Below are 12,069 nucleotides of genomic sequence, written 5' to 3'. Positions count from 1 at the left end.
AATCATCCTCCAGAGTCATTTTTAAAGCACATTTTTACTACTCGCTGTTGCTAAATCTAGCAAAATATTTATTTTTGGGTAGAGAAACATGATCCAGCATCTCCAGGAATATTTTGGGTTTATCAAGATTCGCAGGATTTGCTTTTCTGTCTTTTTAGGGGAAAGTTCTCCATACCTATACACTACTGATTAATTTTCCATGGCATTAAAGAAATTCCTGACTATGTCAACCTAGAAATATAGAAAGCCCAAAGCTGAGGTTCAATAACTCATAATGGTATAAAGTGATACAGATTTTAAATTATTTTGTTATCCAATTAAGTCAGGAATAGACCCTTTGAAGTAAATGGACTTAAATTCATCATGACATACCACCCTTTGTTTGGGCTTTTGTCATCTTTTGATACTGCATATTCTCATTGAAAATATCCTGGTAAAAGTTCTAGGTTTCTGTTATGTCTTTAGTAGCTGTTATAGCCATCCTAATTCCAAAGCCCATGATCCTAATTTCTCCATTTTGTTGCTCCAGTATCAATACTCTGATTGGTCCCCCTTTAACCATACCGGTACATATTATTTTAAACTCCATGAGCTATGACTTACCTGTTAAGACCCAAAATATCTTCTTCTTATTATTCAGTGTGTTTGTTTCCACTCCAAATTATTTGAAAGCTCTCCTGGGGTACATTATGAAGACTTCCATAGACATTTCACCTTGCTTTTAATTAGGTGTGCTGTATTCCTTTCCAGCAAAGCTACATGCCTATCAAATTGCACCTGGTTTTCATACATCATTATCTGCTTCCGACTTGTGAGAATATTACTTCTAAGGTCATGCCATTGAGTTTGTGGTCTTATCCTTGCATTTCTACATCAACTGTATTTGTCTGAGGAATTAAGCGACACCAGTGGATATGAGCCATGCATATGCACGCTCAGCAAAATGTTTGCTTTTCTTTTGTTTGTTCCTTTAAACATATGGCTCTGTTGTTGCCTTGTAGAACCTAGAAAGCAGGAAGCTATTCCTACCCTTGATTTACATAGAATGGGAAATCTAAAGTAGATTCTTAATCTGGACCATAGAGAACTTTGTGGTACCCCAAAAAAGATGTATGTGGGAGGAGTCAGTCATGCGGCAGAATGTCAGTATATAACATGAATTAAAGCAATTTTAACATATATAATGACAGAATAATACTATACTGTAATAGTAAAATTTGACTCTACCTTTGCTACAGACTATTACCATGGTTTGCTTTAATTTGAAACTTTACATTATTTTCTCTGTAAACACTCAATACTCCCCAAGCTGCTTCTATCTGGCATTATGTACGAAAATTGGAAGATGCATCCAAAATTTTACTTTCCCACACTTCCCTTTTCCCCTATGTCACTTGTAAATCTTTCTTACTCCATTCTGATCAGCCTGCTTTCCATATTTTTAGTAACCCTAGTTGAATACTGGAAAGCATCTCTTTGTTTTTTTTCCTTTTCTTAAAGTTTGAAGATCCCCCACACCCATTCTTCTTCTTGGTTCATCTGAAATAAGTACTTAGTAAAAGAAATTTATTTATTTGCTGTAATTATGGCAAAATAATCCGGATAATTCAGTAGCAGAGAGAGAGAGAGATGTGAATATTGCTTTTCATGTAGGCTGTAAAATCTTGCAACCTTGTGCATAACTTTTCAAATGAAATTATTTACACAATGGATGATTATGTATCTATTCAAATTATGTAGCATCCAAAAATAAATATTGTAACTTTTAACAATTTAGAGTGCAGTAATCAAGACTGGATTGGATCCAGAGAAGAACAAGCAAATTTATCTAAGGCAGCTGTGTTTCCCTGGCTCCTCCTCCCCAGTGAACCCCACTTGAACCCTCCCCAAACTCCTACTTTGCTAGACTGACACAATTCCAGAAGTATATTGGCGAAGTGAAACATATTCAGAGAACGGTTATAAGGATGGCTAAATATCTGACCATCAACTTATATCAGAAAAGTCTGAGGGAATTGGCTCAGGTTCTTATCTCAGTGCTTTGCCACACCTCAAAAAACTGAACAAGCACGGCACAGTAAGCAGTGCTGTAAGTAAGCACAGTAAGGACAGGATCACACTTCAAAACGACCTTGACAGATTGGAGAACTGGGCCAAAACAAACAAGATGAATTTTAACAGGGAGAAATGTAAAGTATTGCACTTGGGCAAAAAAAATGAGAGGCACAAATACAAGATGGGTGACACCTGGCTTGAGAGCAGTACATGTGAAAAGGATCTAGGAGTCTTGGTTGACCACAAACTTGACATGAGCCAACAGTGTGACGCGGCAGCTAAAAAAGCCAATGCAATTCTGGGCTGCATCAATAGGAGTATAGCATCTAGATCAAGGGAAGTAATAGTGCCACTGTATTCTGCTCTGGTCAGACCTCACCTGGAGTACTGTGTCCAGTTCTGGGCACCACAGTTCAAGAAGGACACTGACAAACTGGAACGTTTGTCCAGAGGAGGGCAACCAAAATGGTCAAAGGCCTGGAAACGATGCCTTATGAGGAACGGCTAAGGGAGCTGGGCATGTTTAGCCTGGAGAAGAGGAGATTAAGGGGTGATATGATAGCCATGTTCAAATATATAAAAGGATGTCACATAGAGGAGGGGAAAAGGTTGTTTTCTGCTGCTCCAGAGAAGCGGACACGGAGCAATGGATCCAAACTACAAGAAAGAAGATTCCACCTAAACATTAGGAAGAACTTCCTGACAGTAAGAGCTGTTCGACAGTGGAATTTGCTGCCAAGGAGTGTGGTGGAGTCTCCTTCTTTGGAGGTCTTTAAGCAGAGGCTTGACAACCATATGTCAGGAGTGCTCTGATGGTGTTTCCTGCTTGGCAGGGGGTTGGACTCGATGGCCCTTGTGGTCTCTTCCAACTCTATGATTCTAAGCTTTCAGCAGGTGGCTACAAATGTTGGCTAGGCTTGGTAAGCAAGTGTTGGTTTCTGCAGGTCAGCTTGTAACATCCAGTCCCACCATAATAGCACAACATTACATGAATTTATTAACACAGATATTCATTGAATGAAGTGATCTAACTGTTGATATTTTTAAACAAAACTTTTTATCTAAGATTATTTCCACCGCTTTTGACATGGTTTCCCCCTTTCCGATTGTACAACTATTTTTCCTTCTGCCCCCCACCCCCAAATAAGCCCTCCACATGTTTTACACAAGTTAAAATACTGAACAACATTTTTGTTCTTTTTTTTGATACAGTCACAAGTAACGAGGGGAAAGTGTGGCTTGAATTAAGGTAGAATACAGAGGATTTCGCCCATTCACCCTTTTTGAACTGAGATGTACATTGATTTGTTTTAAATAAAAATGTTTGCTGTTATGAATGTTAATAAATGGAAATATAGTTGATTCAAGCTACAATGCAATATAGCTTTTCTAAGCTGCATGGACAGAGAGTTTCAGTGATACAATCAGGGAAAAACTGCATCTAGAAGTAAACTCTAGCCTTAGCCTGTGAAAATTCATGCTACAGAAGTGTTTGCTTGGCAATTCTAAACACATCTCCTAATAAGTAAGCTACACTGGAGAAATTAGAAGTTACTTCCAAATAAACATGCACAGGACTCCTTTTTCAAATGTAGCTCATTCTAATGGTGAAATATTGCCAGGATTGCAGGATTGGACTTGCCTCCCTTTCCTTTTTTAATAAACAAAACCTAGGAGCACTTATTGCACCAGTAAAAACTGCTTGTAACCAGTTTGAAACCAGAGTTTCAGATATTAAATGGGGTGTGCATCCTCTGGGTTTGTATTAAACATGGTTCATGCTGGTGCAAACCATGATGAACCATGGCTAAGGACAGTGGGAGGAAATTCCTGTGGGGGTGGATAGGAGTTGCAGAAGTGAATTCATGACCCTAGGACCAGCTTCTAAACTTTAATGACATTACATCTTTATTTCACTCTATGCTGATCTGTATTCATGGGACAGTGCTATTTGAAATTGGTGTGTTTAATGTGCTTTCTTGAGATTTATATTTTTTAGCATAGCATCAAAATGTTTAAGCCTTTTAAAGTACTGATGATTATTTTTCCAAATGTCTATGTTTTCATTAGTGTGCCTTAGCTTTTGGTGTTATTTTTGGCAGCAACGGAGCAGAAATAATCTTGTTTTCAGTTATTTGATTTGTACGTAATCCAGGACATTTTATTTAATGTTAAGCCACTTAAAAATGCTACTTGTCTCTGCTTACGACTTATGAAGGAAGTACCAAGGCCTGGCTCTATCAACTTGGGATTGAGGCCCTTTGGATCTTAGGCCAAATTGATCCACTGAGGATACAGCCCATTGGTTGCCCTTCCCTTATCGAAACCACTTTCTGTCTCAGGAAACATGGAGGAGGGGAATAATCTTAGAGGATGCAATAGGAAAGAGAAGGGGGGGTGTACACGTGTATGAAGAGGGGTTTGTTCTTTAATGCATATATATTGCTGTTTTTCCCGCTCCTGCCTCAAATCTACAGAATGATTTCAGAAACTTACTTGGAGCCGTGTTAACAAATGCAGGATAAGATGCTGGCATGTGTAGACATAATACTAAGTTAGCTGGCATAATGTCATCAGATCAACTTGCAGCCCCCGACTCTTATTCACTAACATCTGTCTCAGGAGAGCACTTTGGAGTTGCAGAAACAAATAAGTATATAAAAATATACAGTGTTACCATATTTTTCTCTTGTATAAGACGCCCCCATGTATAAGACAACCCCTGTTTTTTTTAACCCAAAATTAAGAAATTAAGTTGTTTAGCTTTTTTGGGAGGTGGAGGAGGTCACTTCCGCCAATCGCTCACCTGCCTGCCCGCCACTGCCAGTTATACACCTCGCCGCAGCCGCCAAATGTCTGCTTGCTCACCGCCACCATCAGCCCCCGCTCACTTGCCGCAGCCGCCAATCGCCTCCCTGCCTTGCCACAGCTGCCAATTGCCTGCCCAATTGCCACAGCCGGAGCCAATCGCCAGCAGGCCTTGCTGCAGCCACCAATCACCTGCCCAATCGCCGCTTCCAATCTCCTGCTTGCTGCTGCCGTTAATCACACGTTCCCCCCCCCCCGCATTCATTATCCGTGTATAAGACGACACCCAATTTTTGCCTTTTTTTTAAAGCAAAAAGCATCTTCTTATACACGGAAAAATATAGTATATTGTATGTTTATAATATATATGTAAATATATATAAGCGTAATATATGTAAATAAATAGTGGGCAAAGTAGCATTATTCACCTTGGAAACCAGCTTTTCTCCTTTGTGAGCTATCCCTAAAATACTGGAAGCACCGACATCCCCTTTATCTTCTCTATATTTCCAATAATAGTCATGCAGACAGAGAAACCTCCCATTTTACTTACTAGCCACCTTTCATCAGGTGGCAGTCCCAGAAGTGTCAACGCAAAAAGACTCTTAAATATTTATAAAATTAAAGTTTGTCTTTTTTAAAAAAAGCCTGCTTCATCACGAATGCCATAGTTACAGGGGGAAACTCGGCAAAAGTAAATATGAGAGAGGTGGATTGTGAAACGATTATAGGAAAAAGTATTTAGAGTTCTTTCAGATTTAGGCACCTACAATCACAACTAAAGCTTTTTTGGAATAATTCCTACAGTTATTGAAACCTTTTCTTTTATGAAATCCTCTATTTGAATTCAAGCTAATAAAATGGGAAAATATCATTTACATTTCTTAAACTTTAAAATGTTTGTCATATGCTGTGACCTAGATTTATTAGACTGTAGTAGTTTTAGTGCATTTTGGCTGGGAAGTGTGTCATGACATCAGTGTAATCTATGCAGTATGTGATTTCAGTTGGTCCCAGTGTTAAATATTTTCATAATTATGCTGGTTTTGGCAGTTAACTTGGAACTTTTAATGAACATGTTTTATTTCTGGGCTTGTGAGCAGCCACATATGTTTCAAAAATTAATTGTGTGTTTTCAGAGTTAACATTGAGCAGAAATATGTATGACTGCAGATTGCTTTGACATAAAAGGTCTAAATAGCAAAATAGTTCTTGTAAGGTCATGGCCACATGTAATAATTAGGGTTTACATATTGTGTTAAAGATATCATTAGCTGTTGTTCACTTAAAAAATAATATTTTGAGAGCTTCACTTTGGGGTGATTCCCCCGCCCCATGTTGATAAGAACAAGCATGACTTGGTCTGCATGTCACATGAGCCAACATCTCAAACAGGTGGAAAAGTAGATCTGGCTAGTGGGTCCCGTTTTGCCAGGTGGCTAGCTGTGCTATAGAAGAAAAGCCAAGCCAAGCAAGGCTTGAAGTTACCGCCTGTGGGGGTGATCCAAGCCTGCTTTCTGCAGGGATCGGCTGTGCGACTGAGTTCTTCATGGGAATCTTGGTTGCACAGCTGACCCAGTGGGCTTGGAATCGCTGCCTCTTAGCTGATAGCTGGTGACTTCAAGCCCTTTTTGGGCAGAGGTCAGCTGTGCTACCCAGCAGTCTTGTTCTCACTGCCAGTCAGCTGATCAGCCCTGACAGCAAGTCTTCTTTGCCAGTGAACCATCAGGAGTACAGCTTGAGGCTTTTGATTTTCTGTTGACAGCCACATCTGTGCTTGCCCCACATATGACATCCAGTTTGGGGCAGATGTGCATGGTTTGTGGGAAGACTGTCTCACATATTAAATTGGGATCTGTGCTGCGCCTTATTAGGTCTGTGGGTCAGAGTGCTACTACAACATTCCGTAGAAGCCAGCACTTTTGATTTCTTTCTCTCCCAAACAAACCACAAAAGGAGGCCAAGGACAAACCTTAGCTGCCTCTCATGGATTGCTTTGAGAGAAACAAAGCGCAAATGCTTTCTTGCACAGAACGCTAAGATAGTGCTGCAGTTAGTTTTCTCCTGGTTTGGCAAAAGTAGGTGTGGCGTGGCTACACTTTGAGCAGCACGCACTTGTATGCTGCTCTTTCATGGTAAACTATAATGTATTTTAGGCTATGGCTTCCTATGATGTGCAAACAGGGCCAGAATTTGATAACCTTAAGATACACCTTTTGAATCCCACATTCTTCAGATATTAATTAAATAGAGATACAGTGGTACCTCAGGTTACATACACTTCAGGTTACATACGCTTTAGGTTACAGACTCCGCTAACCCAGAAATAGTGCTTCAGGTTAAGAACTTTGCTTCAGGATGAGAACAGAAATCGGGCTCTGGCGGCGCGGTGGCAGCAGGAGGCCCCATTAGCTAAAGTGGTGCTTCAGGTTAAGAACAGTTTCAGGTTAAGAACGGACCTCCGGAACGAATTAAGTACTTAACCCGAGGTACCACTGTAAACATAAATGCAGGGCTTTTTTTAAGCTGGAGCTCAAAGGAACTCAGTTCTGGCATCTCTCAGGTGGGCGCCATTGACATTCTAAGAGAAAGAGGGAGTCATTCATGGTGAGTTCTGAGCTCTTCTTTTTCTAGAAAAAAGCACTGCATAAATGACTTTTTCACATCAACAAATACAAAGAATTGAAAGAGGTGTCAAAATACCAAGGTTCTTTGTTTATTACATTAAATAATTTTATATTAAAAAGTGATATTTCCGTTGAAAGGGAGAATTCTAGGCATCTTACACTCTACAGATGTAGTATCCTTTCATATTGTTGTGAACAAGTACAAACAGCCATTGTGGCGGTCGTGTAACTGTGGTCTGAGAAATTTAAGCCATAACCCCCTCTGACCATGCATATATGGTTCTTTGAAACTGTTCTGTCCACCAATCCAACCATTATAAAATGTTTAAAATGGGATAAGCAATTATAGAGCACCGTTGTCAAATTGTTAGCACTTTTGTTTGTTTTCATTATCTCGTGGTCAACAGCTTTTGTTTCTAAGGTATTAGACCCCAACTTATCCATTCTGCTGTTCATTCCTTCCCCTATTACATATTTAATTAGTATGTATCTTTCTTACCTTTGTTACTTTTCACTAGCAATCTGTTTTTTATTCTTTATTTTCTTTTAAAAAAATTAATCCCCCCCCCCACTATTTTTTTGGGCCGTTGTGGATTCAGTATGAACATTTGTTAACTTTCATAGGATGATCATGAAAGCTGTGGTTCAAGTTCAACAAATCGTAGTACCACGGAAAGTGCAAAAGCAGCAGTGAAACCAAGAAGAATTCAACAGACTACTCCTGACCCAGATTTACCACCAGGTACTTTGTGATAAAAATTAATATAGTTATTTTTTAGGACTCTTTTGGCGGTTGTTAGTTTGCTTGAAGCTCAGGAAGCCTGATGTTTTGTTTTATTTAAACAGTTGATATCTCTTCAACTGGCATTTTTCCCCCCTTCTGTATTTGGTAACTTGTTAGTAAGGTTCCCAAGCAAAGGGTTTAATAAAACCATGATTTCTTTTTAGGCTATGTACAGAGTTTGATCTGGCGGGTTATAAACAATGTCAACATTGTCATCAATAATCTCATACTCAAATACGTGGAGGATGACATCGTTCTGTCAGTCAATATCACTTCAGCAGAATGTTACACCGTGGATGAATTTTGGGATCGAGCATTCATGGACATATCTGGTAAGCAGACTATTGAATTTTTAAATGACATTGTACATTTTTTTTAAAGATAATGTTCTAAAATAATTTTGCAGAAAAAGTGACCAGAGAGACAAATATTGATCTAGTTAAGAGGTGAGCTTTATTCTCTGAGTTTCCCCATTGAGTTCTTACAACATGATGCATTGTACAGCTTCAGGCTTTTCAGATTCTGCACAGACTTGAAGCAGATACCAAGTAGGCAGCATTTGTAACTTCCTCACTCCTGCAGTCTCTCCAGTGTTTCGAATAAAACTTTGGATATCTTAAACTTGTGAAGGGTCCTTTAAAAATGTTTCTATGTATTAAGTAGTGTGAAATAAATACGAGCGTTTGTATAGTATCTACTTTGCTTTATCTGCTAAGAACTGAGCAACATTTTTCTTTCTTTTGAAAGCAACTGATTTGGTCCTAAGGAAGGTGATAAATTTTTCCGACTGCACGGTTTGCTTAGACAAAAGGAACGCTAGCGGCAAGATTGAATTTTATCAAGATCCCCTGCTTTACAAGTGTTCATTCAGAACTCGTCTACATTTCACTTACGATAATCTTAATTCTAAGATGCCATCCACTATTAAAGTAAGTACTTTTCTAGATCTTTTAAATTTGATGTATGAATTGTTTTTCACCATGTACTCCTAAGAAAAATGAAAATTGACCACCTAAAACAGATTAATTTCTGCTCTGCCTTTGGGGACCACTCATCTCTGAGCCTCCAGATGTGAACATTGGGTGGCTATAGCCGTCCCAGGACTTTGTGTCCCAGGAAGAGTAGTTTGGCTGTTAGCGAGTTACTTCAACCATTCTATACATTTTTTTGAAATACAGCTTCTAGCATCAGTGTGGCTAATTCATCTTACTTAATTTAGCTACTTCTTCATAGTGTGAGCTTAAGGATACTTAATTCTGGTACTTGTATGGATAATAAAAAGGCTGACTGGGGTAATAGATAAGTGAGAATTCAAAAATATTATGATGTAATTCAAGGTACTTAATAGTCTTTAATGAGATTGTGTATTCTAATCCACTTCAAGAGAGGATGCACATACTGTATGTGGGAACAGTGGTGCCAGAGCAATCTGAAAGCCTATAACAGCATGTACTGTGGGTGTTTTGTGAATTTTTGAAATTAGATTGAGAAAGCGAAGTATTGTCTGTTCTGAACATGTTTCCAGATGTGTCCATGAGTACTGTAGTTTATCTGTCCCTGTGTGCAGCTAATTATCCTGATACTATTGATGCCAGATGCCGCATAGGAGTTGTTTTGCACATACATTTATCCAGTAGCATGTGGCTGTAGGGTCTTAATTCAGACTAACAATTCATTATTAGGTACTTAAAGCTATTCAGTTTAGTTTCAGTTTGTTTAACTGTAACAAACTTTCTCCTGTTTCTAAGCCAAGGATTGGAAGCAGATATCCAGAGCGGTTCAGGATCTATATGGCTCTTTCTAATCAATACAACTATCAATCTGGCATTCTCTGTAGCATTTATCCGAGCTTAATGTTCTCTCAGATCAAGCATAGGCAAACTCTGGCCCACCAGATGTTTGGGACTACAATTCCCATCATCCCTGATCACTGGTCCTATTAGCTAGGGGATGATGGGAATTGTAGTCCCAAATATCTGGAGGACCGGAATTTGCCTATGCCTCTTATAGATCTTCACAGTTTGCACTGCATGCTTTAGTTTCTAAATACAATGGTACCTCAGGTTAAGAACTTAATTCGTTCTGGAGGTCCGTTCTTAACCTGAACTGTTCTTAACCTGAAGCACCACTTTGGCTAATGGGGCCTCCCGCTGCCGCCGCTGCTGCACAATTTCTGTTCTCATCCTGAAGCAAAGTTCTTAACCCGAGGTACTATTTCTGGGCTAGTCTGTAACCTGAAGCGTCTGTAACCCGAGGTACCACTGTACTAAAATGGCGATAGGGAAGCTTGTGCAGTCCAAGGGCTGCATTGCCTCACGAGCAACTTTCCGGGGCTTCATCTTGGCAGGCAAGAACCATTATCACAGCTCAATGACACATTCCAGCCTGGCAAAAACACTCAAGAAGGGAATGAAGCTGGCCTAGGGAGCAGTGTTGACTGGTGAGAGTATCAAGGACCAGGCACTCAGCCTCCAGCCTGAGTTCCTCACACCTGTCCTAAAGTCTATGACAAGCACCGTAGACAAAATTACTTGTCAGATTCTGGAATTGATATTTTCTCAACTTGTCTACAACTTTACTGTAACACTAGATGGAAAGAGATGACAGCTAAAGTCATTTTGAGATATTTGTGCTCAGCAGCTTCTGAAACATAAACAGGTTCTTCTATTAATCATAATAAACTCTGACATGCTAAATGCACTTCACTGCAGTACTATGTGGCTATTGTAGGTAAGCAGAATATTAAATCTTGGCCTTCTCTCTCTCTGAATCTTAAAGTTTGCCAAATTTTTGTTTTTGATCGAGGAATGAAGTTCAGTTGTGGGCTTGATCATTAGCTTTCATGCCAGGTTTTAGCAGAGGGGATATTTTAATGGCAGAATCACAAACTTCTGACAGCATATAATGGAAATTTTGACACAGTCTTCACTAATGTCAATTGGTGCTGTGGTTCTAATAAGGAATTCTGTGTTTTCTATTCCTTCATTACTTATATAGATGGTTTTAATGAATTCTGAGTTACCATAAAAAGCATGCCAGGGAACATAGATTAGTGTGAGCATAATTATAACTACGTTTATAAATAACTTGCCTGGTTATCTCTGTTGGTGGCCACAGTTCCTCATCAGGGTACCCTGGAAAATCTGTCATTAAAAATGAAATTAACACAATGTTTAACATACTTCATAATTACAATCTTCATTTGCCTTAGATGTATATTAACATTTACTTTTAAAATCTGAATTTTGTCTCTTGTCGCTTATGTGGAGCCTGGTCCTATATGCATGTTTAAGTCTGACTGTGCTCAACAGAATTTATCCCTTATTATGCACAGGGACGCAGGTGGCGCTGTGGGTTAAACCACAGAGCCTAGGACTTGCCGATCAGAAGGTCGGCGGTTCGAATCCCCACGATGGGGTGAGCTACCGTTGCTCGGTCCCTGCTCCTGCCAACCTAGTAGTTTGAAAGCACGTCAAAGTGCAAGTAGATAAATAGGTACTGCTCCAGTGGGAAGGTAAACAGCGTTTCCGTGTGCTGCTCTGGTTCGCCAGAAGCGGCTTAGTCATGCTGGCCACATGACCCGGAAGCTGTACGCCGGCTCCCTCGGCCAAAAAAGTGAGATGAGGGCCGCAACCCCAGAGTTGGTCACAACTGGACCTAATGGTCAGGGGTCCCTTTATCTTTACCTTTATGCACAGGTCACCATCTAAGACTGGAGGAGAAAGGCACTACTGCTTGTGCAAGGCAGTTCAGCTGTATTCTTATAATTTCCCTGTCCTACTGCAACTCCGGTAG

General features: G+C 39.7%; 1 protein-coding gene across 8 annotated transcripts in view; it reads left to right on the top strand.

Moving 5' to 3' along the window:
- Nucleotides 1-12,069, top strand: part of VPS13B (vacuolar protein sorting 13 homolog B) — a 399,672-nt gene that overhangs the window by 66,517 nt on the left and 321,086 nt on the right. For all 8 annotated transcript variants that reach the window (XR_014566943.1, XR_014566944.1, XM_083749735.1 and 5 more), the window contains exons 4-6: nt 8,115-8,232; nt 8,439-8,606; nt 9,022-9,203. Coding sequence is in view for 6 of the 8 variants with exons in the window: in XM_083749735.1 (XP_083605861.1) it covers nt 8,115-8,232; nt 8,439-8,606; nt 9,022-9,203 (468 nt within the window). In the remaining 2 variants the exon portion in view is untranslated. The remainder of the gene's footprint in view (nt 1-8,114; nt 8,233-8,438; nt 8,607-9,021; nt 9,204-12,069) is intronic.

This window comes from Podarcis gaigeae, assembly GCF_964106915.1.
Source record: "Podarcis gaigeae genome assembly, chromosome: 7".
NCBI classification, from domain to species: Eukaryota; Metazoa; Chordata; class Lepidosauria; order Squamata; family Lacertidae; genus Podarcis; species Podarcis gaigeae.
Note: the sequence above shows the minus strand (reverse complement) of the source record. Positions and strands in the feature narration are given on the sequence as shown.